General features: G+C 57.3%; 4 protein-coding genes across 7 annotated transcripts in view; 2 read left to right on the top strand and 2 right to left on the bottom strand.

The window, feature by feature from the left end:
• The first annotated feature begins 2,118 nt into the window (after positions 1-2,118).
• GPBAR1 (G protein-coupled bile acid receptor 1) lies at positions 2,119-5,034 on the top strand. The gene is made up of 2 exons (XM_079710589.1): positions 2,119-2,204; positions 3,864-5,034. Exon 2 carries the CDS (start codon positions 3,909-3,911, stop codon positions 4,896-4,898), a length of 990 nt encoding a protein of 329 aa, XP_079566715.1. The 5' UTR covers positions 2,119-2,204; positions 3,864-3,908; the 3' UTR covers positions 4,899-5,034.
• A 262-nt stretch (positions 5,035-5,296) lies between these two features.
• Positions 5,297-10,516, bottom strand: AAMP (angio associated migratory cell protein; the record flags this gene model as incomplete). Of its 2 annotated transcripts, none has more annotated exons than XM_079709720.1 (11): positions 5,297-5,786; positions 6,220-6,374; positions 6,569-6,659; positions 6,802-6,905; positions 7,067-7,182; positions 7,282-7,365; positions 7,646-7,790; positions 8,044-8,183; positions 8,705-8,824; positions 9,778-9,933; positions 10,396-10,516. In XM_079709720.1, 11 exons carry the CDS (start codon positions 10,514-10,516, stop codon positions 5,711-5,713), a joined length of 1,308 nt encoding a protein of 435 aa, XP_079565846.1. In that variant the 3' UTR covers positions 5,297-5,710. The 2 variants fall into 2 exon arrangements, with proteins under 2 accessions (XP_079565846.1, XP_079565847.1); XM_079709721.1 differs by having other exon boundaries at positions 9,778-9,930.
• A 442-nt stretch (positions 10,517-10,958) lies between these two features.
• The window catches only part of PNKD (PNKD metallo-beta-lactamase domain containing), a gene marked incomplete at both ends in the record, with an annotated part of 56,077 nt that continues 40,956 nt past the window's right edge, over positions 10,959-26,079 (top strand). The window contains 3 exons of one of the 2 annotated variants that reach the window (XM_079710024.1): positions 10,959-11,032; positions 11,793-11,961; positions 13,033-13,397. In XM_079710024.1, the coding sequence (XP_079566150.1) occupies positions 10,966-11,032; positions 11,793-11,961; positions 13,033-13,225 (429 nt within the window). Of the gene's footprint in view, positions 11,033-11,792; positions 11,962-13,032; positions 13,398-26,079 lie in introns of those variants that run through there. The other variant, XM_079710022.1, reaches the window with a different exon arrangement.
• On the bottom strand, positions 14,125-21,669 carry TMBIM1 (transmembrane BAX inhibitor motif containing 1; the record flags this gene model as incomplete). 2 transcript variants are annotated; one of them, XM_079710576.1, is made up of 11 exons in its annotated part: positions 14,125-15,575; positions 15,964-16,017; positions 17,068-17,163; positions 17,472-17,559; positions 17,738-17,775; positions 18,024-18,063; positions 18,592-18,642; positions 19,097-19,150; positions 19,365-19,429; positions 20,166-20,266; positions 21,477-21,669. In XM_079710576.1, the coding sequence occupies 11 exons, from the start codon at positions 21,667-21,669 to the stop codon at positions 15,429-15,431; spliced, it is 927 nt and encodes a 308-aa protein (XP_079566702.1). In that variant the 3' UTR covers positions 14,125-15,428. The 2 variants fall into 2 exon arrangements, with proteins under 2 accessions (XP_079566702.1, XP_079566703.1); XM_079710577.1 differs by having other exon boundaries at positions 20,166-20,260.

Here is a 26,079-nt window from a genome sequence, read left to right as displayed (position 1 = left end):
GTCAGTCCCAGGGATTGACGGAACAGAGAGGAACTAGATGATCCAATAAGGAGGAAACAGGGCTGAGCTGAGGACAGAATCCAGGCTCCCTGGCTCTGGGTCCCGAACTTGTTCTCCTTTACATGTCAGCCCACACACAGTGTTTAGACAGAGTAGCGAAGAAGAAACACAGACCTCCTGCATCCTGCAGGGAGGAGGCTGGGGCTGGGAACAGAAGGAGGTCTGTTTATTCCTGGCAATCCAATATGAGGGGCCCCACTCCCACTTCTGTCAAGGCCCCAGGGTGAACTCTCCCAGAGCCTCTGACTTCTGCACCACCAGATAGCGTGGGGCTGAGAGCCGTCCACTGGAATGCAGCATCCTCCCACCCACCAGCTCCCTTGAGGATGGGTTTGAGGCTGGGTGCTTTCCTCTTCCCAGTTTTTGTCCCAACAGAGGTCCTTCTCTCCAGGACTCTTGACTGCTGTGCAGGGTTGGCAGAGGTAGACCTCTCAGGCCTCCAGCCCTTCAGGCCCAGGTCTCCCCGAGAGAGCACAGAAGACCCCTTGCTCCATCTACAAGGAGCTTTTTCCTAATGTCTAAACTCCAGCTTTCTTGCTGCAGTTTTAGCCTGTTCCCTCCCACTTCAGGCCTCAAGAGAGTGTAACTGCTTCTCTCCCTCACCCTAAAACCTCACTTGACACAAGCTGGAAATTGGGGCTTCCTAGCCTTGAACTTGCCCCTCCTCTCACTCTACCTAGTTTCTTGTGTTTCCCTGTGGAGTGGAAGTGTCATTCCCCTCTTGCTTTTCACAGGCTCTCTATCAGCCTTTCTCAATGGAATTCTCAGAGGCGACAGGTGGCTGGAGGGAAGGGATGTGCAGAGAAGGCCAGAAATCCCTTTCATTGTGTGCTTCTGTGCCGAGCACTGACCCAAGTCCTCATCACATGTTTTCTCTTTTTTTGGGGGGGGGCTGCACCAGGCAGCATGCAGGATCCCAACGGCAAGGGATCCAACCTGTGCCCCCTGCAGTGGAAGCGCAGAGTCTTAACCACTAGACTGCCAAAGTCCCCCACACATTTTCTCATATAGTCTCACAATAGGTGAATACAATATGAGCCCCATTTTGCAGATGAGAAAATTAAAGTAAGAGAACTTTAATAATTTACTCAAGTTTACACAGCCAAAAAGATAGGATCCAAAAAGGATTCTGAGATTTAAACCCAGGCTTTCGGATTCCAGCACTGGCTCATGCCTCTCAGTCGTCATGGAGGGAGGAAGGGAATCACTTGTTGAGAACCCTCCCCCGTTAGGTGTCAGGTACTGGGCTGTATGCAGTTACATGTTATCCCATGGCATTCCCCTCAACAACACTGACAGGTGGTTTTCCTTTTTCCCATTTTACAGGTGAGAAAATTGAGGCCCAGAGGTAGCTTGCCCCAAGTCACACCCCCAGAGCTATTTGTGCCTCATAGCCCAGAACTTGACTCACAAAGTTGTTGAGAAAAGTGGAATGACCCCAGATTCTGGAAGGCAAGCCTGGCTTTATAAGCTGAAATTCCCTACCAGGTGATAGGAAGGGCGGGCAGTGAAGATTCTCATATTCCAGACATCCCCCCAACCACCACCATCAGACACACACCACTATGCGGACTGGCAGAATTACACGAGGTGAATGCGCTGTCAGCTGGCTGGCCACTCCAGGGGTTTAAGGCTCATAAAATGTAAATACATGAGCTGGGAAGTAGGGAAGGTAGACTAAATCATTATTGTTCACTAGCTGGAATGCATTTCTCAGGTTAGCTGAGCAGTAGCAGGCCAGAGGGCTCCAAGCTGGGTGACGTGCCTTCTTGGTGGCAAGCTATGGCCAGTGGCTGGAGAGGGGGCCACTGGTACAGGAGGGTAAGGAGGGGGCACTGGAGAAAGGGGAGGCAGGCCTCCCAGTACTGCAGCTCAGGGTGTGCCAGGTCCCACCCCCCAGAGGCGGGGCCAGGCTGATCCCCGCCAGCCTCAGCTCCATCCCTCCAGGAACCCAGGCGAGGGCAGAGCCAGGGAGTGCAGTGGAGAGCCGGGGCCCTGCTGTCCCCGCACAGTGGAGGTACCATGCCCTCACCGGTCAGGACACCAGACATCGCCAGAAGCCCTGCAGCGCTGGCTGCGGCAACTCCCTGACACTCAAGAGGAAAGCCCCGGCTGGGGGAGCGACACCTGTCCCCCACAGCCATGTGAGTAGCTGTCCCCTCTCCCCCTTCCCCACCCGGCCCCCGGGGCCACACCTGGCGACCTCGGCCGCAGATCCTGCAGAGGCCATTGCATGCAGCCCGAGCCTCCGGGTTGTGCGGGTCACACAGCCAGCATACCTGTAAGACTGCTGGGAAGTCGCCCCGGCGGCTGACCCTGCCTTTCTCGCTGCTCTGTTGGAGGTAGGGTGGGAGACTCACTCCAGCGAAGAGCTGGGAGCTCCAGCCCATGACTGCAGAGTCCAGGTTTGAAGTAACGGACTCTGAGGTCTCCTGGGGTTTAATAAAGTTCACAGTGCAGGGATGAAGGGGAACAGAAACTGGAGGGCCGCTGGAGAGGCAAAGATGTTCCCAGCGGACGGCCCTGGGGGAGGTTGAGGAAGAAGAAACAGAAGCTGAGGGTAAAGGGGTGCAGCAGCTTGGGGGACCTGAGGGGAGCTGGGGATAGAAGGGGCAACGTCTCCTGCGCTCAGGGTGGCCGTGGGGCCCTCTGATCCTCTAACCCGGGGGAGGGGGCAGGTAGGAATCCTTTCCCTCTTGACTTTAATCCTAGCAACAGCGGCTGCTCCCGTTGGCAGAAGCAGGAGTTCCCACAGGGCCCAGGACCCCTCCCCTGTCCCCCATCCCTATGATGTGGCAGTGGGGACAGGGCACGGGACGACTGGGACAGGTCAGAGCCACAGAGAGGCCAGGCCCTGCCCAGCGGCTCCTCCTCCTTCTCTGGGCTCGCTTCAGCCCTCTGCCGCTGGCACCTGCACGTTCACTGCCAACCCTCCCCCCTCCCAGCAACTCCTTCCCTCCTCCAGTTCCCAGGAAAGGCCCTGTTGCTACAGTGGTAGGGACGCGTCAAGTTTATGGGCTGGAAGTCCTACCCGGAGGCTGCTCACTGAGGTGTAACTGGTGACAAGGCGGATGGAGGGGAGGTGCAAGGGACAGGGCAACCCCTTGCTGCCACCCATTGCCCTGGCCTCATCACTAACTCAGTGAGCCTTGCCTCAGGGTGACTTCTGCCCCTACCTGCACCCCGAATCCTTAGCAACCTACCACCTCTTAATGCACGGGTGCCGACTAGCCTGCGAGCATCTGAAGACAAGGACCGCCCTCCTTCATTTAGCACCCACCCCGAGTCCCTTGTCCCGGCTCTGGCGCCAGCCCGAAGGAGGCCATCAACTGTTGGCTGGCCAGAGGACCACTACACACCAGCCAGACCCTATCCTATCCTGTCAGCTAATTCGTTAGAGGCCTCGCCTGGTGGAGGCAGAGATGGTCAAAATGCTTTGGGGATGGGTGGATCCACTTTTCAGCCTAAAAAGAGGCATAAACACAGCTGCCCAGAGAGGACCAGACAGATAACAGAAATGGGCGAAGGGGCTGGGTGGGGACTGTGGGAGCTGTCTGAAGGCAGCCACCACTCAACTCCAGCTGGTTGCTACCATACAGGCAGGACCTGATTTTTTTTAAGCCCCAAATATGAATTTTTATGTAAATTTTAATTGGCAGTTCATTGGGGGAAAAATGTGTATCAGCAAGCAGGATATGGCCCACAGTCGGTTGGTCTGCAACCTCTGGATTAATGTGCAGCCTTGCCGAGAGGACAGTGACCTGCAGCCCCACCCTAACTCCGGTCGCCCCATCTTCCACTAGGCATGCCCGCTGCTGCTCCAGGCCTCCCCCGTCCCCAGGCCCAAGATGACACCCAACAGCACCAGGGAGATGCCCAGCCCCATTCCCGCAGGGGCCCTGGGGCTCTCCCTGGCCCTGGCAAGCCTCATCGTCGCTGCCAACCTGTTCCTGGCCCTGGGCATCGCCAGGGACCACCGCCTGCGCAGCCCACCCGCTGGCTGCTTCTTCCTGAGCCTGCTGCTGGCCGGGCTGCTCACCGGGCTGGCACTGCCCGTGCTGCCAGGCCTATGGAACCAGAGCCGCCGGGGCTACTGGTCCTGTCTGTTCCTCTACTTGGCTCCCAATTTCTCCTTCCTCTCCCTGCTTGCCAACCTCCTGCTGGTGCACGGGGAGCGCTACATGGCAGTGCTGCGGCCTCTGCGGCCCCGTGGGAGCACCCAGATGGCCCTGCTCCTCACCTGGGCTTGCCCCCTGCTCTTTGCCAGCCTGCCTGCCCTGGGCTGGAACCACTGGGCCCCTGGGACCAACTGCAGCTCCCAGGCTGTCTTCCCAGCCCCCTACCTCTACCTCGAAGTCTATGGGCTCCTGCTGCCCGCCGTGGGCGCTGTCGCCCTTCTCTCGGTCCGCGTGCTGGCCACCGCCCGCCGTCAGCTGCAGGACATCCGACGGCTGGAGCGGGCCGTGTGCCGCGGCGCGCCCTCGGCCCTGGCCCGCGCCCTCACCTGGCGGCAGGCCAGGGCACAGGCTGGAGCCACGTTGCTCTTTGGGCTGTGCTGGGGGCCCTACGTGGCCACCCTGCTCCTCTCCGTCCTGGCCTATGAGCAGCGCCCGCCGCTGGGGCCCGGAACTCTGCTGTCCCTCATCTCCCTGGGCGGCGCCAGTGCGGCGGCAGTGCCCGTGGCCATGGGGCTGGGTGATCAGCGCTACACGGCCCCCTGGAGGGCGGCCGCCCAGAGGTGGCTCCAGGTGCTGCGGGGAAGACCCCAGGGCAGTCCTGGACCCAGCCCTGCCTACCACACCAGCAACCAAAGCAGCATGGACCTCGACTTGAACTAGGGGAAGGGCCTCTGCTCGTTCCTGCTAGAAGCATCCATCCATCTTGGCCACCAGGCCCATCTCCACTTATCCCCACACCTCTGGATCAGAGACCCTGCCCCTATATGACCCCACCCTGACTGAATAAAGCTCCCCTGGCTCCCAGCTTATGGTTATCTCATTCCATATCTTAGCAAGGGAGGCACAGCTGAGCAGCTGCGGAAAGAACCTAGAGGATCCAGGGAGATTCCAGTTCCAGACAGGCAGGCAGCTATAGGTGAGGATGCTGCTGCCTGAGGGGGTGAGCTGAGGCACCTTGAGATCCAGATGTGGCAGGGAGCCTCACCCTGACACGCCCCTCACTGGCTCCTCCTCATGTCCGGCCACCACAAAATCCACACAGACACGTCTCTGGGAAGTATATTTTATTTACATTTTTAAAATCTGTTAACTAATATCTCTTCCTCCTTTCCGCCCCCAGAGACTTGGGAAGGGAAAGAACGGGAACTTCGAAGACCTACTCCCCACATACAAATACACACCCTCATGGCTCACACCAGCAAAGGAAGTGAAAGAGAAAGAGGTCTGCACCTCCCCCTGAAGGGCCTGCCAGGTCTGGGCGAGGACTACGAGGGGGAGGGCGGGAAGGAGGGGCCCGAGGGGTGGGTCTCTTAAGAGAAGAAAGGGACAGAGAGGGGGCAAGTCAGTTTGAAGTGGTTGGAAAGTGAGTCCGAGGCCCGTCCCCTCCTCCTCCCTCCTACCCTACCGCCTCTGCTGATGGGGGTCTCTCTGTGCCCCCTCCACACCCAGACACAAAGCAGAGGCTGCAGCCGTTAGCGGTCAGGCCTCTGGACACAAAATACTTTTGCTTTGTGGTCTCCTGACGTGGTCACCACCAGGGAGGCATCTCTGTGGACAGAAGACACAGCTGGGAGGGACTGGAAGACCTCAGGCCCCCCCTAGGCCCACCACCCAGGGGCCCTCTGGGGCCCTCCTGCAGCTCATCCTCAACTCCGGACCCCTAGTGCCTGGCGCTGGGCTGACCCACACCCAGTGAACACGCCTGAAGCCAGCAACCAGCAAGGGGATCAGAGGAGAGCCGCCTGCACGGGGGAAGGGGTCCCAGCTCCTGCGCCCGGGGGATGAGATGTGAGGCCGCACCGTCAACGGAAGACGACTCCCACAGGCCTGCCAGCTCTCCTGCCTCACAGGCAGGCCCAGGCCTCGGGGCCTAGCTGCCCTTAGGCATCGTCCCCTACACCCTAAGGACCCTGTGACCCCCCATGTGCTATCCCCACCTTCCAAATACACAGAGACCCCAGGCCTTGCCCAGTTCACTTACTTGCTGAGAGCAAAGTCCAGGATCTCGGCCGTGTGGCCCCGGTAGTCAGTAAGCAGGCGGCCGGTCCGAGCATCCCAGAGGCGCACGATGCCGTCCAGGCTGCAAGTGTAAACCACGGCGGTGCCTGCCTCCCACAGCAGCTGCACGATGCCCGACTGCAGCAGGGTACGGCAGAAGCGGCGTGCAGTCAGAGGCGGGAGAGCTGACAGGCATCTGCTCCCAACTCTCAAGGAAGGAGGGAGGGACTATGGGCCATAGGGAAGGACCAGACAGGAGCCGGGTCTGGGGCAGACGCTCCCAGAGACCTGGGATTCCCATGGCCATGGCCATGGCTCCAGGCTGCCTGTACCTGGTGCTGACACTGGTGCCTGAGGGTCTGCGTAGACAGGTCATAGATGGCCAAGGTCCCATCCAGGTAGCCAACAGCTGCCAGAGGCATCCTGGGCAGAGGAGAGTTTCACGGCAGCTCGTGGAGGAGGGACCTGGACTCGGGGCCCTCTGGTCCTCCCTGGTTCCCCAGCCCAGGCCCCCTCCCCCAAGCCCCCTGCTCTTGTGTCAGGCTGAGGCCCTGCTCACACTCACACACTGCAAAAGCCCAAGGACTCCACGGAGTTGGACTCGCTCTCCTCCCCTTCTCCCAGATTGGGCTGGGAGGCCACAGTCTCGGGTCTGAAAACGCCCACCACCTATGAGCCAGGGGAGAGGATCAGAGAAGAGCCTGGAAACATGGTTCTCTATTCAGAGAAGACAGGCAGTGGGGCAAGGAGGCTGGGTGAAGAATAAGAGAGGAAGGGGAGGAGGCGCGGAAAGCGGAGGGCCCCAGAGCCAGACTCCAGGTCCCACTAACCTTGCCGGTGGTGGCACTGACCAGCTTGGCCTGGCAGTCCACAGAGCCAGTTAGGATCAGGCTGCCATCCTGGTTGGTGGCAACACAGGTCAGAGGGCCTTGGTGACCCTCGGTCCCTAGGATGAAGTGGAGGAATAAGTCGGATTTCATCCTGTCCCAGGCCTCAGCCCCTGCCCCACAAAGGCCTAGGTTAACACTTTCCCCACCCCAGATACCTTTTAGTACATGGATAGAGTTTCCCTGCTTCAGGTCCCAAACGCGGATGGTGCCATCTTCATAGCCGACCACAGCTCGCTTCCCTAAAGGGCCAGAGATGGAGGTGAAGAGAGAAGAACAGATAGCACACTCAGACATATCAGCAAGGGAGGGAGGGGATGGGGGCAAGGAAGTGAGGGAACACACAGTGCCTCAGGGAAGACCCAGTTCCGGGTGGAAAGGGGGAGCTGTCTGCTCTGGGGCCTGGGAGGTCAGTGCTCCCGAGAGCAGGCCTCAGAGTTTGCTGGCGGTGGCCCAGGAGGGAGCCAGGGAGACGCGTAACCCTGGTCCCCACCTCTCTGCACTCAGGAAAGCTGCTCTCACCATCAGGGAGGACTCGGCCACAGGTGGCTGGGCAGTTGGGGCCCTGGAAGGTCTTGCAGTCACCATTCGGGACCTTCCACATCCAGGTGTTGCCGTCAGCCGTGCCCGCCAGTAGGACAGGTGCCCGAGAGTGCCACTCCATCCACTGGGCAGAGACAAAGGCTCAAGAGGGAGGCCCCTCACCCCATCTCACCTAGGAGTCTGCCCCATGAGCTCTGCCAAGTCTTCCCCGCGTCTGAGTCAGCAGGGACACCCCAGGGAATGGGCCTAGACATTCTTGCTGTACTCTGGGAGGGTACTGGCTCAGAGCTGGTTTGGTCTGCTCAAGGTGGCACGGACCCCCAGGGTCTCACCCCTCCCCCGGCCCTCAGAGTTGAATCCCACTCCGATGATCTCACCTCCAGATCTCCTGCTTCAAAAGACCAGACCTCCTCCTTGGTATCCACCTGCCACACTTTTAAGAGGCCACTCATGTCCCCTGTGGCCACTAGGGTAGAGTCGTGGCTGAAACCAGCACAAGTCACAGAGTCTTTATGGCCTGCAAAGAAAGAGTGGGCAGAAAGAGAAGAGAACATCAGGGTACCTGGTGCTGGGGACACAGGACCCAGGTATCTGGCCCCCAGAAAGGACCAGCTGGGAAAAAAAAAGGATGGGTCCCAGCAGAACAGGTAACCAAACTCAGAGCTGCTCCAGGAGCCAACAGCCCCATGTCTCCCCAGGGGAGACACTGCTGGCCCCCCACTCAACCATGTACAGCCCAGGCCTATGTCTTCCCCAGTCTGTACGCTCCACATCTCTGCCTGAACTACTCACAGCCTCCTTCCTGCGCCAATTCTCCTTCACTAGTGTCACCTCCTCCCAGGCCTTTCCCTGACTCCCTCAGCCAATCAGTGCCTCCCTCCCCTATGCCCGCAACAGACCATGATATTCTTTGGGGCCCTCAGGCCAAGTATAGAGCTGGCAAAACGGGAGTCCATAAATGGCTATTGGATGCACAACCGCTGCAGGCCAGCCCCCTAAGACCTCCAAAGGGGCAGGACCTCACCCAGGCCCGCTCACCTGCACACTCAAAGAGCAGTTCCCCATCGCTGAGCCTCCACACAAAGGCTTTGTCATCTTCGCCCCCTGTCACTGCCAGAGTGTTGGTCTTGGGGTCCAGGCTCACACAAAACACAGATGCTGTCCCAAGAGATACTCCATGAGTAAGGAGACAGGGCTCCCACCTAGGATTCTGTCCTTCGGGACCCTTGGGAAGCCCACCCCCTTCCACCCAAAGTAACACGTCTTTCCTCCTGGAAAAGAAGGGTGCATCCAAGTTCTTCCAAGTTTCAAGCATCAGGTTGTTGGAGAAATCCCTTCCCAAGCTTGCCGAACTCTAAGTCCTTCTCCAGGACAGATCCCCCTTCGGTGCTGTTCCCTTCACCACCCCACACTGATGCCACGGACAAGAGAAAGGTACGTGTGCAGCGCTTACAATTCTCAGCATGGGATGCCACCAGTCTGGGGTCTGAGTGAGGAAAGCGTCATGTGACTGGCTCCTTATTAAGAGCTAATATTTAAGAGGATTATCTAAAACATGCTCCAGGGCTTCCCTGGTGGCGCAGTGGTTGAGAGTCCGCCTGCCGATGCAGGGGACACGGGTTCGTGCCCCGGTCCGGGAGGATCCCACATGCCGTGGAGCGGCTGGGCCCGTGAGCCATGGCTGCTGAGCCTGTGCGTCCGGAGCCTGTTCTCCGCAACGGAAGAGGCCACAACAGTGAGAGGCCCACGTACCACAAAAAATAAATAAATAAATAAAACATGCTCCAAAAGGTACTATTACCTGTAATTCACAATAAGGGAACTTTTACCAACGACAACTTTTTAAAAGGAAACTAAAACCCAGAGACATTAATAAAGATCATAAACAGACGAGGAGCTGGGATAGGATTTGAACCCAAGTGTCTCAACTGACTCCAGGAGCCAAGCTCTCCTCCATTCCATCATACTGCCCCCCTACCTGTGAGCTCCTCCAGGGCAAGGCCAGCATTTTCCCACTGCTGTGTCCCTCATAACGCTCCCGACACAGCGGATGGCTGATGCTCAAATGCCCACCTGGATTGAGTTTACAATGGACCTCCTCAGAGACCTACCCGAGTGCAATGCAAAGGTGACTTCGCTATCGTCTGGGCCCTCCATGCTGCCGACCACCCCTTCCTGGGGTTCCAGAACCCAGCCCTCCTCATTGCCCTCTTCTTCTTCCTCTTCCTCAAAGTCCACATCTTCCATCTCCTGGGCCAGATCGTCTGCTTTGGAGAGAGGGTTAAAAGATGGGGTTCGGCAGGCGGTAAGAGGGATGGGAAGTGCGGGGAGGCTGGGGTGGTCGTGTGGCAAGAGGGCAAGGTGAGGTCAGACAGAAGGGGTGAAGCGGCAGGGGGAGGGGGCGTAGGGGACGGAGGACAGGAGAGGTCTGAGGACCTGGGGTTGGCCAGGGACCGTGTGGGAAGGGAGGAGCGAGGGAATGATGGGAAGGGGGGTGTGTGAGGGGAAGGGCCAGGGGAGGCGTCAGAGGAACCCCCACCCGGGCCAGGCCTGAGAACTAAGTGTGGGGTTGGGGGAGAGGGGAAGGGCGAAGGAGGTCGGCTGGAATGACCGGTGGGGTGGCGGGGGGTGGGGTGGGGGTGGGGTGGGGTGGGGAGAGGGAGAAGCAGGGGTCAAAGGCCAGGGGTGAGCGCCTCCTGTCCCGTGGCCCGAGGATCGGCAGCTCTCACCCGGGTCCGGCGGACCGGGATCCAGTTCTACCACCTCGATAATCTCTTCATCACCATGGAAGCTTAGGGTCTCCAGTGGAGGGGTGTCAGCGGTGGCCCCGCTTTCCGATTCGGACTCCATGCGGCGCAAGCGGCGAACCCACTTCTCTGGGCCCAAACGCCTCCCAGAGTCAGCTCTGCGCGACGACGCGGAACTCGAGCCCCTCCTCCCGGGAGGAAGTAGGAGTAGGCGACTCCCCGGCAGGGAGAGCGACGGCCTCTCGACCAATAGAGAAGGGGGTGGGCTGGCTGAACCACCAATCACAGGGCAGAGTTGGGAGACGGGGCCGGGGCGTGGAGAGGAGAACCCAACTCCGCCCGACCTGACTCCGCCCCCAACAGGAGGGCAACAAGCGAGCGTGCGCGCCTCCGGGGTATCTCCTGGGAATAGTAGTTCTCCCGGGTCTGTTCCGCGGGCTTCTGGGAGATGTAGTTTCTGTTCTGTAGGCTGGACGGGAAGAGCGGGGGAGGCCCCTTAAGCAAACTACAATTCCCGGCGGGGAGCGCGGTGAAGGGGGGTGGGACCTGAACATGGCGGCGGTGGTAGCTGCTACGGCGCTGAAGGGCCGGGGGGCGAGAAATGCCCGCGTCCTCCGGGGTAAGGAGAGGGACCCCGGGGAGGGCCGGACTGCAGGGGGCACCCTTTTACTCACATCCCGCTCGGCGATGGCAGGAGGTCAGGCCTGTCGATTGCTGCCCACACTCCTCTGCAGGATCTTAAAGAGTCTGGGAGCTAAAAGATGCTCTCTAGAGGTCACCCAGTCCATCCCTCAGCCTTCCCGTTACACGACACCTCTGGGGTCTTGCAGCGAAATGGAGCCCCAAGGAAGCCTTTTAGACTCCCGTGCTCCAGGTGTTTCACACTCACCGCAGTGCAGGGGAAAGAGCCCTGGGCTTCTGGAGGCTTGGGTTCTAGCCCCGGATAATTAGCAGTTTGACCTTGGGCGAAGCAGTTCGTCTCTTGGGGCTTCAGGTTCCTCTTCTATAAAATGAGGGGATGGAGTAGACTACCTTTAAGCTCCCTTCCAGTGCTAACATTCTGCAGTTTGAAAACCATTTCTCGGATTTCCTTCATACGTCTCAATGTGAGCCCCACTGCAGTCCTTCACATCCTGTCGTCTGATGAGATGAAGAACAGCGAAGCTCGCTCTCCTGGCACCAGGGTGATGAGCCCGCAGTGACGTGGAAGTGGCTTTCAAAGGTGCCACCTCGATGGCGACTTTCCCATTTCCCTCTGGACTTTCCCTGATACTTGTTACTCCAAACTGCAGTCACTCCGCTTCCTCAGATCTCAGCCATTCCTTCCCCGGGCTTTCTTCTCACCTTCTCTTACCTACCTTCCTTGCCTCCATCCACAGGGATTCTCTCAGGAGCCACAGCTAACAAGGCTTCCCAGAACAGGACCCGGGCACTGCAAAGCCACAGCTCCCCAGAGTGCAAGGAAGAGCCTGAGCCCCTATCCCCTGAACTGGAATACATTCCCAGAAAGAGGGGCAAGAACCCAATGAAAGCTGTGGGACTAGCCTGGTGAGTTTTAACTAACCCTTTGCCCACCAGTGGGGAGTGGCACCAGGGGAGGGTGGGACCCAGAAACTTCTCCAAGTTTCAGGTGGTGAGCTGAATCCAAGGTTGCGGAGACCGGATTGCTGGGTGTGAGGACTGGAATCTCAGAGGACTGGGGCAGGGGAGGGAGTTGGGAAAGTATGTGAAATTGGAGAGAGAGTGGGTTTTCTGTGGAGTGAGCTGAGCTAATCTGATTCATATTTGGGTCCCTGGCCTCATCCTCTCTTTTGGGAGCTTGGGGCAAGACCCAATTGAGATTTTAATTGAGATCACGCGAGATTATATTAGTTGTATAGTAGGAGCACCTACAAGGTGTTCAGTGCATTGTTATTTGAATCTAACTCTGGTCTTAATATGCATTATTGATCAATATTAAAAGAAAAAGAGGGGAAAAATTAACGTTTTTTCCAGCACCTAAGGTGTGCCAGTACTTTACCGTGTGATGTTTTAGTCTTTCTGAGATAAATAGGACATCCCCATTTTACAGAGGAGGGAACTGAGGCTCAGAGCTGGATTCTCACCAGGTCTTGTGATTCCATGACCTTTCCCCACACTGAAGTGCCTCCCACGTAGCAGTTACTCAGATTAAGAAGGGGAGTCTGGGAGGGGGTATGGGGTGGTTTAGGCAGAGGGAATCTTTGCCAAGACTTGGAGAGGGAAAGAGGATGGGCTGTCTGGAAAATCTTGCACAGTCGCTACAGCAGGAGATGGCAGGGCTCATGCTGAGGAGTGTCAGGCTAAAGGGGAAAGGAATGACAAGGCGGGCAGAGACCCAACCACACTGGCCCTTTTGTGCCGTGCCTAGGAGTTTGAACTTGGCCAGGAAGTGATAGAGAGCTATTACGGGGTTTTGAGCAGGGCAGCGACAGGATCTGATTCGAGTGGGACCCTCCAGCAGCCAGCACAGAGGCTGAATAGATGCGAGTGGTATTGCAGTGTTCGTGCAATTGGTGAGGCTGGAATGAGATTCTCCCCAGCTCCTCTGGCTCAGGCTTGTCCCCTCCCCAAACCCCGTGCACATCTCCCCACCCCTAGGGCCATCGGCTTCCCCTGTGGTATCCTCCTCTTCATCCTCACCAAGCGGGAAGTGGACAAGGACCGTTTGAAGCAGATGAAGGCTCGGCAGAACATGCGGGCATCCAACACGGGCGAGTATGAGAGCCAGAGGTTCAGGGCCTCCTCCCATCATGCCCCAACTCCTGAAGCTGGGTCCGGGGTGCAGTGGTGAGGAACACTGCAACCCTCCCCTAGACTGTATTGATTGTGGCCTCCAGACTGTCAAGTCCTTTCTGGTCTTTGCCTCTGAGGCCCACCAGAGGGCGCATGAAGCCCAGGCTGCTGCCAGCCCCATCCCTCCCGAGAAACGAGCCAAAGGCAAATAAAGTTACTGAGTGTTTGAGTGGAAAGGAACCAGGACTGGGTTTGTGAGTCCCTTGGGATGGGAGGGGCAGAGTGTGGGGTTGGTTACTCATGTGTGCTCCCTCTCACAGAAGCCTCAGTGTTCCAGGCTGAATGGTTGGGGAAACCACAGAGACTTAAGTACAAGCCTAGGCTCAGGCCCTGGGGACCAAGCCCTCAGAGCTGCTGGCCAGGAGGGTGGGGTTCCACTCAGCCTAAACAAATAATTAAGAGAATCAAAGAAGGCGTTCAGGGTGTGGAGTTTAAAAAAGCACTTAATCCTCTTGGCTGAGTCCAAATGACAACCTCTCTGAGCCTCAGTTTCCTTGTTCCTTAAGAGGGATTGAACTAGTGATTTCTAAGGCAGGAGTTCTAAACCTGAACATTGTGGTCCATCCCCACCCCCACGCCCCATATGTGAAATCGCGTGTACACATCCAGTTTTGAGGGGAAGAGAATTCATAGCTCTCATGCACTTTTGTAAAGGGTCCGTGATGCAGAAAAGGTCATGTGCAATGGCTCTGAGCGGCCCCTGCCAGACCTGGGGTTGAGGGTTGAGCCATCCATCACCAGGAAGCACTGGGACAAAGTATACTTGGTTATCGTAGAAAGGGTAGACGATACCAAGCCAGAATGCAAAGCTAGGATGTGGATGCATTGGGCAGAGCCAGACAAATTCTCCCAGAGCTGACGACACCTTAAAGTGAAGAAAACCAGAGCCAAACAGGGTTTTACCTTCTAAACATTAAACTTTATTACATTTCTGGTTATGTCCTTTTGTGGGATATATTTAGGACCAAATACTTAATAGAGAAGCCCTAATTATACCCTTGGGCTGATTGGGTCTCCACCCCAGCCCATAGAGTGACCCTTGTCCTCCTTCCCCATTCCAGCTTGAGGCACTTGGTGTCATGAAGAAAGCAGTAGTTGGCTGGAGAGACGGGGCCCAAGTCTTAAATCCCCCAAGCGTGAGTTAACAAACTAAGAAGGGCGTCTCCTCCCTCTTGGGGCCCTCGCCGAGTTAGCAGAAGGGAAGAGCCACGGGTACAATAAGCTTCCGTATCTCTCAGGGTGGGGGACGCCAAGGCATTTCCCCCGCCCACACCCCAGTCTCTCTTCACCCTGGTTACTTCCTGGCCACACAGCCAGGAAGTGGTGATCCTACACACCACCCCATCTCCTGACCTTTGTCCCTCACTTTCTGCTCTGAGCAGCCTGAGCACAGGAAGCAAGAGGTCCCTCTGACTAGAGATCTCAGAAGCACCAGGGAGGCCCCAGGCAGCTTTGGAGAATGGGGACCAGGTGGCCGCAGAGGGGCCTGCACTACCACCACAAGCCATGAGGAAGCCCCGGATAGATGCTGCTCTGTATTGGCCTCTGCGCTTGGCTTTGCTCGCTCTCCTCTCCCTCCCCACCCGAAACCCAGAAGATCAGTATATATGTGCTGTCGAAAGAAGAGGCTGAAGCAGGGGAGACCCACGGGCACAAACCCCCTCTACCTTCCTGAGTCGGAAGGCGCTAAGGGTTGCCGAAGAAGTACAGGATAATGCCTATGAGTCCAGGAGGCGGGGGGCAAAGCTCTCTGGCTTTGTTGGGGGCTGAGAGAGGAAACAGCTCCAGCTATCAAGTCCAGAAGCCCGTGGCAGAAGTGGGAGAGGAAACCCCGTCACCAGAAAGTCCCTCGTACCTCTCTTATTCCATTTTAGCTATCAGATAGGCTCTTTTCATCCCTCCCCACTCCAACCCCAACTGTTAAGGATTTGGTGCCCCATAGTGGGCAGAGGGAGAATGCACATCTTTGGCCCAGTTCCTGCGAAGTCCACTAAGGGCAAGAGTGAGTGAGTCCCTAGTTCCTCCAACCCCACCAAGTACCTACACATCCACAGCCAGAGAGGCTACCCATCCCCGGACAGAAAGGAAAATGGGCATATTACTTGAGGGGAAGGAAAGGGGTCTAGGCGCAGACCCAGGTCACAGGGCCCAGCCCTCTAGGGAAAGGAAAGTCCAAGGTAGGGCGGAACGGGAGGTGCTCCTTAATCGCGATTCCCCAGGAGCTGCAGCACAAAGGTGAAGATGTAGACAATGTCTGTGTAGATCTGCAGGGCGCCGGTGATGTAGTCCTCCGGGCTGATGGTGTACCTCCGGTTCCCCAGGACCAGCTGTGTGTCGTAAGCCAGGAACTGCAGGACAGGAAGCCACACATGAGGACCCAGGGGCTCAGTGGTCAGCAGATCTGTCCTGGGAGCCTCTGGGCCATTAGATGTGCTTAGGGAACACATTAATGAACAGCAGAACACGTGGTCTCTGCCGTTAAGCAGTTCACAGTCCAGAAAGGGAGACAGACACACCGTCTCCATAATACGGCCCACTGACTGTTCTCATAGCAGGCGGTGTGAACACGAGATGACGGGAATGCGCAGAAAATCAGTGGAACCTCTGGACAGTAGGGAAAGGGAAGGAAGTAGGCCCCCCTCCCTGCCTCCCAAGCAGCCTACATCCACCATCCTCCCAGTTCCTCCCCTCTGTCCCCCCAGCTCCCCTTCCTAGAGGGGGCGGGGCCTCACTCACCAAAGTGAAGCAAATGGCCCCCAAAGCAGCATAGACCATGTGCAGCCAGTAAACCTGGGGAGAAGGGACAGGAATGGCATTAGAAATCTTAGCATAGCTTGGACCGAGGCAGCCCTCAGGACCATCTTTCCCCCGGATGTCTGGCCAAGTGCGAAGATCCAGGAAGCTAGCTATGTGAAAGGACTACTTCTACCTTCCAGATCCTGGGAGAAATTAAGAATAGTAACGTATATGGTAGAGAAAACAGAGGCCATCGTCCAATGGCCATATAAAACCAATCACAGCATCCTTTAGCCTAACCAGTCTCCAAAGTTAGTCAAGGTACAGAGGTGTCCACTACGCTTCTGGAAGAAAGAAAGTGGTTGAGTTCTAGCCCTGGGAGGGGCAGACCCAGGCAGGCACTGCTTGAAGAGCCCCGTCGCCTTTACCCTAGTCATGGTCAGCCATCAATAGACCGTGTTCCTGCAGCCCAGCCTGGGAGGGACAGACTAAAGGAGAGGGCTGGGAGGGAAGCCCCCCAGCCACCCTGATAAACAGCAGAGTCAGGGAGCACCCCCAGGGCAGCCCTGCTCAACAGCCCTCCAGGGGCCTGTCCACAGAAGGGCAGGGCCAGCCATGGTCAAGTGGGCAGGCGGCCCTCCCATTCACGTGCTTCCCCTTCCAGCACTGTTCTCCCCTCCCCGCCAATGAGGCTCCCCTCAGCCTAGGGGCCTCACACGCTGCCCCTCCCGCTGACTGGAATAAAAGAAGCGTTAGGTACAGTGACCCCTAAGGTCCCTTCCACCCAAGCCCACCTTCTCGGTCCTCTGGGTTCCTCTGGCAACCTGCCTCCGAGAACCTGGTCTCAGCTGTCAGACAGATCTAACCACTGCTTCCCATAGGAATCCCATGATGCTATCCAGGGCCTCAGGTGCTATGGCTCCCAGGACCTGCCATTTCCAAAGATACCCCAATCCAGAGGATGGCGCTTCAGCGTGGGTGCCTTTGCTAGCCAGTCGAGAGGTTCTAGAAGCCAGAGGCCTGTGGGGCCTGCTACACCACGATATACAGAAAGTCTGCCCTGGGCACTGGGTTCAGTGACTCCAGCTCTCCCGGGACACTCACATATTTGAAGGACAGCACGATGGCAGTGACAATGCCAGTCACCATCATCACAATCCCCAGGACACAGAAGAGGCCTGTGCACGAGGTGAAGTCCACCTGCCAGGAAGAGAGGGGGAGGTACGTGTCAGACGGGCCACCTGGCCCAGCCAGCCGGGCCCACCCTCTTCCTCCAGGGAGTCCCAGTGCTGCCTCCTGGGGGCCATGGGAGTGACCGTGACATTCTAAGGACAGATGTAGGAAGCAGTTTTGTGTGTAGTTGTGAAGGGGGTTAAGGTCTCTGAGGGAAATGCCTGGCATAGGGGTGTGGGCCCTTCCAAGCCTGCTCACGTGCCAAGCCCGGAAGGCCAGGTCTGTATAAAACAGGGGGATGGGGTGACCAGGGAAGGGCCCTCCGGTGCCCTCACCTTGGTCTGGAAGCAGAAGATGGTGACTGAAATGGACACCACAGCAGTGATGATCATTGCAATGATGACGGCTTTGGTTTCATACACGCTGCAGGGAAGGAGTTGAGAGAGGCCAGAGGCATATGCCACACACGAATGACTCCAGAACTACTACTGCTGGAAGCATCGTGCCCAGAATCCACCCATACAGGTGGCTGCCAGCCCAGAGATGCCCCACGCTCCCCTAATAAAACACACCACCGTGTAGTAACTGTCCTTGAACGTACCTGGAAATGGTGCCGGTCATGTAGCCCATGGCAAGAGTCTGAGGGAAGGACAGAGACCAGAGTGAGACACTTAAGAAGAGAGCCGGAGCCCTGGAGGCATGGCCAGGAGGGTTTGCCAGAGCTGGCGATACGTGTGACTGAGCAGGAAAGCCCGGGGAGACCAAGGGCAGGGGTCAGGGTAAGGTCAGGGAGAGAGCTAGGGACATCTTCCACCACGGCGTGCCATCCCTTCCCTGGGACCAGCCCTCCCTCACCATCTCCACACCCTGGACCTTTCTAGACTCACAAAGAGGGTCAGCAGGATAATGTTCCATGGGAAACGGCGTCTGAAGGGAAAGAAACCATAGTTAAGTGGTGTGGGGCTGGCCAGGTCTCAGAGGCTCCGTTAGCAGAAGGAAACTCTTGGCTTATGTGCCTGGAGAATTAGGCCTGGACTTGGGGGAGGCGAGGCTGGCATGGCCCTTGATACCTGCTCAGGTGTCTATGCAGGGACAAGAGGAACAATAGGACAGACCTGGGCTGTGGAGCCACAAAGACCTGGATTCGTTTGCAGCTCTCTGACTACCTGTGTGACTGTGAGAAAGTTCCTCGGCCTTTCTGAGCCTTGGGTTCTTCCTATTTGTTAAATAGTTTAAGCGCTACACATCTTGCAGGGTAGCTGTAAGAATAACAGCTAGATAGCTAAATAGATCCCGCACACGCCAGGCACTCTGCACACAGCCGAACGACAGCCACCAGCACCATCATCTTCACTGCCGGTGCGTCTCCACTTAGCTGCTCTAAGAAATCCCCTTTCTGTGCAAAACAGCCCCACACCCCCATCCCTTCCCACTGTCTAAGTCTCTGGGACTCACCTGGGTCCCTGGCAGCAGGCAAGGATCAGGTACGTGACCAGGAACACAGCACTGGGGAGAAGAGACAGGGAAGTAGTCTCCAGACCCACTCTGCCCCTTGGCCCCCTCCCGGCCCAGCCTGGCGGCACTCACCACACCAGCAGGCTGGAGGTCCAGAGAGCTATCTAGAAGTGTGAGGGGAAGCTACCCAGCAGGACAAGATCACCCCAGCCAGGGGCACTGAGCACATCGGTAACAGGGGGTGTGGCCAGGGAGGAGGCTGCAGGAGCCACCGCAGAGAGGCTGCCAGAACACGGGGACTGTTCTGCAGGATGCACGTTGCCACCAGTCCCCCACCCCTGGCTCTCAGGACTTCTGTGACACTTACACTTGGTGGCACACACCCACACTTCCCAGCACAGCTGGGAGGGCCCCTCTCCAAAAGGATCTGATCCCTGCCCCGAAAAGCTGGTCAGCTGTCACCCCTCCTCTCCTTGCCCCCGTGCAGAAAGGAGCAGAGACTCACTAGGATGCGTAGTAGACGGCCAGGTTTGCCCTCACGAACTCGCTGACTGGCTTCCTGTGGAGCAGGGGGGACGAGAGAGGAGTCACACCACGGCTTGTCTGCCTCCCTGCCGAGGCCCTGCCCCCTCTTCTCTGATCGCCCACAGCCCAGCTCCTCTTCCAGTCCCTCTGAGTTGAGGGCCCACCCCAAGCCACGCTCCCAGCAGGTGACCCAGAGCCCAGGACCCCAGAGCTACTTCCCAACGGTGCCGAGAGGCCTAGAGACTCACACAAAGGTGAAGATAGCGATGATGGCCACCGTGATGAGCAGCTGGATGGAGATGATGGTGTAAACCTGGAACACAGGCAGTGGTGGGGAGCACGGTCACCACCCTGCACTCCCGGCCTCTCCCCAGCAAGCAGCCGGCCCCTGAGACCAAGGAGCCCAAAAGACCTTACCAGCCTAGCCCTGGCCCCTCTTTCAGAGCTAGGGAGGAGGCTCCTGCCTCATTCTAAAGGATCTACTCTTACTCCCCTTCCACTTGGGAGCCTGCCCCAGCTGCAGCTTGGCAGAGAGGCCGCCCCCAGTAAGGGCTCAGATACTGTACACGGCCCCCCCAGGGCTGACCCCCTCCCTGCCCAGCACCTGGCCTCCACTGGCACTCACCACCCTGCCTCTGCCCCCTGCCTCACCGCACTCCCAGGTACAGCATCCGCGCCTGCAGCGGTTCAGCCTGACATTGGTCAGGTATCTGTCCACCCTGAGCAGGTGCCGGGCAGACGTGAGACAGGGGGCAGGGGCTGCGAGCGAGTGCAGTCAGTTCTGGCTTCACGTTGCCCCCGTCTAACAGGAGAAGGAAGCTTGCAGGGGGCAGAACGCTTCAGCAGAGGCTGCCCAGATTTTCCCAGATTGAACCTGCCCCCCAAAACAAGGTCAAGGAACAGAGGAACAAGGTTAGAGGAACTGGGGTCCCCTGTGAGGACAGTGCAGGGCTAGAGAGGACCCGGAAGGCAGCAGCACATGTGCATGGAAACGAGTGTCCCCCGGCTCCGTTCCCCCAGCCCCAGGGGCCTCCCAACCCGTATCTCACCTTTCGGATGAAGGCGTGTCGGACTTTCCTGTCACCCCACTCTCCAGATCCGAAGTTGTCACTCACAGCTCTCTCCTCCCCATCATAGCCCTGGCCTGGGCCTGGGGACAGATCACATATGACCAACTGGGGACCTGGGACGTGTGGCCTCAATCCCCAAGCCTCCACGGCACTATCTCACAGTCTCACATATCTCCAGCCAAGAGACATGTGTTACAACTCAGGAACTCCTCAGCCAGGTCCTCTAGATACCTTCCACGTGACCAGAGCTGGTACCACAGGGAGCAGCGTACCCCTGGCCAAAGGGGGCTCAGGTGTGACCACTCCGACAGCATGCATTTACTGAGGGGTGTGAACACCTGTGGTCACGGCCATCAAGGGGACACGATCTCGTGAGGAATCCAGGCAAGCGCGGGGCAGAGGGGCTGGCGGAGTCAGAGCAGGGACTCAGGGGTGGAAGGAGGAAAAGGAAGATAGAAACAGCGCACGTGTGTGGAGGATGGAGAACCGAGTGTGCAGACTGATCTACATCAGGCAAACATTAGGACTCGGGGAAAACAGAGATCTCGGGTATGCGTGCACAGGATGAGGCATGACCATAAACGTGACTGATGTACCAATATTCACACCAGAACACATACGGCCAGATGACAGTTGGCTGCGCTCCTGGATTCCAGAGATGCTGCAGGGGCTCAACACATTCTTTGAATGCCTCCTTGGGAGCTGCTTTCAAAATCCGCATGTGAGCCACACAGGGAAACCTCACCACATTTTAATCTCATCTCATTTCTGACCAAATTTACCAGCCATGATGTTTATCAAACATCCAAACGACTTCTGGATGTTTGCGAAAATCAGATGTTACCTTAAGAGATGAGGATTTGTCAGCACCGAGAATATTAAAAAAAAAAAAAAAAAAGTCCTTCGGGTTCCAAAGGCAGTTCCTAAGGAAGTGGGGAGTGTAGGTGGGGTGGCAGCTGCCTCGCTGGGCAACGGAAAAGGCCTCCTCGGGTCACGGCTCTGAAGGAATTAATTACTCCACCAGCCACTTTCTCATCTGATGTGTAAGTTCTGGTGTGTGTCTTATGGACCCAGTCTCCTTTCTGAATAAAGGGGCTGGTAGGTAGTCCAGAGGGCTAGGAGCTGAAGGAAACAGCAGGGAGGTAACAAAGATGGGGAAACAGAAGGAGAGAGCTAAAGAGAAGATGAAAAAAAGGATAAAGGAAGTTGAGAAGGAAGGAAAGGAAGTAGCCTCACGTGCTATGAGTATTGCCTCCTCCCACCCACCCCCACTGCCCTTCAGGGACTCACCATAGTTCATGGGCGTCGGGTGGATGGGGGGCATAGGCTGTGGGTAGCCAGCAGGGTGACCGTAGCCAGGCTGTGGGTAGGGAGGGTACCCGCCAGGCAGGACAGATGGCTGCCCGTAGGCCCCCGGGGGCGGAGGGTCATGGTACAGGGGGTTGCGGTCCTCATACGGAGGGGGGGCACTGGGGTGGGACATGGTGGCTCACGGGCTGAGGGGAGACCCCAGCTGCTGGGACCTGAAAGAAAGACGAGAGAAGCAGTCATGAGTGCCCAGGCCCCGCTCACTCAGCCCCAATCCAGCCTGCCTCTGTGGAGAGGAAAGCCTCAGACTTTCTCTCCCCATCACGGCGCGTCATTCCCTGCCCCCCACAGGCCACCGTCCCCATCCCCCCAGTACCACCCACCCCACCAGCCCAGCCCCTGCCCCTCTGCCTTCATGCCAGCCCTTTCTGTGTAGCCTCCTGCCATAGGAAAGCAGGAGACGGGGATTTAGTGCAGGAGCCCGAAGCAGTCACTGGGCATCAGTGGTATGAGAGCAGCGGGCCTGGGAACCACGCCGCCCCAACCCCTATGCTCACTTAAGAAGGCCTTCCAGTGACCAGGGAAGAAGCCCGATGGCCCCAGCAAAGCCAAGGGTGAGTCACAGGGCCAGCTGGGACCCACTGAAGGGGTCAGCTCAGCACCCACAGCAGCTGGCAGGAGCTCCCGGCCTGAAAGGCAGTGCTGGGGAAGAGCCAAGGCCCAAAGTGGAAGACAACAAGCTAGCCCCAGGGCTGGAGTTGCCAGGCCTGGAGGAGGAGGCCAACGGTGGCAGGCTGAGTCAGGGGCCACCCGAGAGGCCTGAGCAAGTGGGTGCACGGGGATGGCCCCTGGGGGTTGGCAGGCTGCACAGAAGAGCAGGCCAGAGACAGGACTTTCTTGTTCCTTCAAATAACAGCCAAGGAGCGTCAGGCATGCGACAGCCTGTGGCTGCCACCACTCTGTTCGTGGCCTTGCCAGGGAGTGGAGTGCCAGGGAGTGCAGGGCCCCGAAGCCCCCTGGGAGGGGGAGACACACGTTTCAAAAGCCAAGTCCCTGGTGTCCCTGTGATTCCTGCCTGTTTGCCCCCCAGGTTGGCGGCCAGGATAGGAGAGAGCGCTGAGGAGTCACGCCACATCCAGCCAGTGCCTTCTCTGAGGCAAGAGAGCCCCACAGCCAGGGGAGGGCTGAGGAATGAGGAGAAGGGAACCCCAGAAACAGAGCCCAAAGGGACCCCAAAGTTGTACAGCCCTAGATGCTCAGCTCCACTAAGGGAATCCAGGCCCAGAACAGTGAAGTGACTCCCAAGATCACAGAACTAGCAAGTGAATGGCACAACCAGAACCGAGGCAGGCTGAAGGTCCTGGGTAGGTAGGTGTCCTCTATATTATGCTGTGTTCTTTAGGCCCTCTTATGCCAAATAAATGGCCCTGGGGCCTGGTGTTCCCCTCTGAGGTGGCAGAGATGAAGACTTGGGAATAGCTAAGGAGGAGGTTCCTGGAAGGGCCCTAAGCCCTGACAGAATCTGGGCCCCTTCACAGGGCCACCACCGGCCCCTAGCGCATCTCCCAAGGGAAGGACTTCAGGACCCCACAGGGAGGAAGCACGCCCAGATTGAGGTCAGCAGACATCGCAGAGGCTCTGCCAGAAGGGCGGGAGAACTGGCTTCTCTTTTGAGGGCACGCTGCAGAGTGCAGGGAGCAGATAAAGGATTGTCTGAACTCTTCTCTCTCGACTGGGATAACACAGAGAGGGGAAGGTAGCAGGGAGGGGCGGGGAGGAGGGCTCGAATAACAGGCCAAGTCAATGAGTTATTCTGAGGAAAGCTGTTCTCCATCTTCCCAGAGTGAATGGACCAGAACAGCAAGAATGTGTCAGGTCAGAAATAAGAAAACCTTCCTGACAGTGAGGGTGTGACACAGCAAACCTTCGAAAGCAGGCCATGGCGGAAGGCCCGCATGGTGGGGTACAGCACCCTGAGGAAACAGGGAGCAGAGAACGGGGAGACCCAACACTGAGTGGTGTGAGTTTAAGAAACAGGGTTAGTAAGTGTTTTTGAAAATATTTTGGGTTTGTCAGGGTAGGGCAACATTCATAAGCAGTTATAATACCTGCATCCCCTTAATAGACTTTTTTTAAAAAGGAAGGGAGAGAAACTGGACTCTCCTGCCCCGGGGCAAGAGGCTCCTTCTTCTGACAGCGCCCTCCCCCACTCCCCCTCCAAACACCCCCCTTAACTCCACCCAGAGGACAGCATCCTGTCTTCGGGAAGCAGCCCGGTGCGGGGTGGGGGTGGGGTGCCACCTGTGGAGTGGGGTTATCTGTCGTTAACTGCGGTGGGCCCAGCTGACAACAGGCTAAACACGGCCCGCGAGACACTGGCAGGAAAGACCCTGTGGTCGGAGGCCCCAGCCGGGCCACTTGACAGTGATGTCACCATGACCTGGTCCTGTGGGCTCCTCAGGGTGCACCTCTGTGAAATGACGTGAGTGACCCAGATGATCTCTGAGCTCATTTCCAGCTCTAACGGACTGGGACTTATCTGACAAACCCAGTTACGCGCGCGGGGCCTGCCCTTTGCCCGGCCAGCCAGATGCACCACCCGCCAAGCCAAGCTGGGCAAACAGGTCCCTCCCCAAACCAGAGGGTGAATCAGGAAGCTCGAGGCCGGCCTTGGGTAGGCCACCAGGACTCTGGGGTTCCGGTCCAGCACAGTGGGCCTCTGACTCATGAAGTCGCCCTCCGCCCTCCCTAGCCCCTCCCCGTGACGCTTCTCGTTTCAGAGGAACTCACCGGTAGACCTCTCCGCAGGGAACACAGAAGCTCACAGTCCAGTTCTCTGAGGGCTTAGCCACCAGCCCATGCTCACCAGAGACCGGCACTGACCACTTTACCTCACTATGCGTCAGTTTCTCCATCTGGAAAGTGGGTTTAACACTCTACCAGAGTTGTTATAAAAATTAAATGAGAAAATACATGTAGAGTACTTAAAATAGTGCCTATCTTCAGTTGTTATTTCATTAAATCCTTATGATAGCCCAACAGGGTGGATATGTTGTTATCCCTTTTTACAATAAAGAAATAGAGGCTTGGAAGAATTAAGTCACTTGCCCAAGGTTACTTAGCTAGGGTGTGATGAAGTCGGTCAGCTCCAGACCGACTCCAGGGCTCTTAATGTCTCTGCTCTCATCCTCATTTGGACACCCTGCCTATCTGAACTTCATATCACTTCTCAAAGCTTCCCATCTCAGACCCTCTACTGACAAAAGAACGCTCACACACCAAGTGGACACTGAACCATTCAGCCCCTTCCATCATCCCCATGGTCCCCAAACCCTGTGCAACCACCAGGAGGAGAGAGAGTGGTCAGAGATGGAGATTCTTAAAGGTCAGCACTGAAAGGAAACTCACTCATCTAAGGCAAGCTGACCCCTCCCTTTACCAGCCAGCCAGCGACAGTGCAGGAGGTAGAGAGACCTGTCCCTGGCCACAAAGTGGGGCCCGGGGCCAGGACCACATCCCAGCTCTCTGGTGTAGAGACCTGTGCGCCGGAGATGGAGAGAGTGTTCAGGCCAGTCAGGGGAGTAACTAAGCTCCCCTCCGAGCAGAGGGGCAGGAACCTAAGGCCCAGGGCTGCCAGCATGGGCAGCTTCTGAGCCTTCTCCCTGGCCACGGCCCGACCTACATGGAGCACTGGCCACTTCCACGTCATTAAGGCCTCAGCTAGGGATGAGGTTTGGGCCTGGCATGTGACTAGGTAGTAGGGAAAGGGAGAAGTGGTCGGTATTTACTTTCATGACTATGACTAAAGTTGGGAACCGCAGGAGAATGTGGAATCCAAAGGGAAGGAGGGGAAAGAGGCGAGAGAGGATACAAAGTGAGTAAGATTGATACGCAGAGACTAGAAACCAGGAATCAGGTCATCTGAGTTCCGCTGGTAGCTACTGGAGGGGCTCACAGTCTCCAGGGGCCAAAAGGGACCTTTAAGTTTCCCCATCGGAAGCCTGAATTTTCCTAAAATACAGTAGGCATTCGGCTTGTTGTTGGCATACACACTCCAACAACAGGAAGCAAGGCTGTTCCACTGCTGGCAGCTTGAATCATTACAGCATTCTTCCTCACAATGCAGTTTATCAAGACATTCAGACTCCACCCCATCCTTGCCAAGTTAGATCTAAGCTTGCTCCCCATCCTCATGACCCCATTCTCATGTCCCATCAGGAAGGAGCCAGAACCTCTCCTTTCTCCTACATGACCCGCAGGCCCAGCCATCGGAAGTGGGTGGGCTCAAACACAGGATGTTGCCTGTCAGGGTTATCAGAGGCAACCGCGGGGAAGCCATCTCCTTCCCCTGGCGCCATCTCAGTGTGGCCAGCATGCTCCCAGCCAGCTGGGGCCCAGGTTCAGGCTCCCTGGGGGGCATCTGAAGGGTTAAGGCTCTGGAATCTGCTGAGAGGAAGCTGAAGCTACTGGGGTTACAGCAAGAGGGTGCATGTGTATGTGTGTGTGTCAGAGGGAGGGGCGGAAAGGAGCAGCTGACTGGTCCAGGCAGCCTGCCCTCCTCCCTGCCAGGAACGGGTGCCCGGAG

This window comes from Hyperoodon ampullatus, assembly GCF_949752795.1.
Source record: "Hyperoodon ampullatus genome assembly, chromosome: 8".
NCBI classification, from domain to species: Eukaryota; Metazoa; Chordata; class Mammalia; order Artiodactyla; family Ziphiidae; genus Hyperoodon; species Hyperoodon ampullatus.
This window is presented reverse-complemented; position numbering and strand designations above follow the sequence as displayed.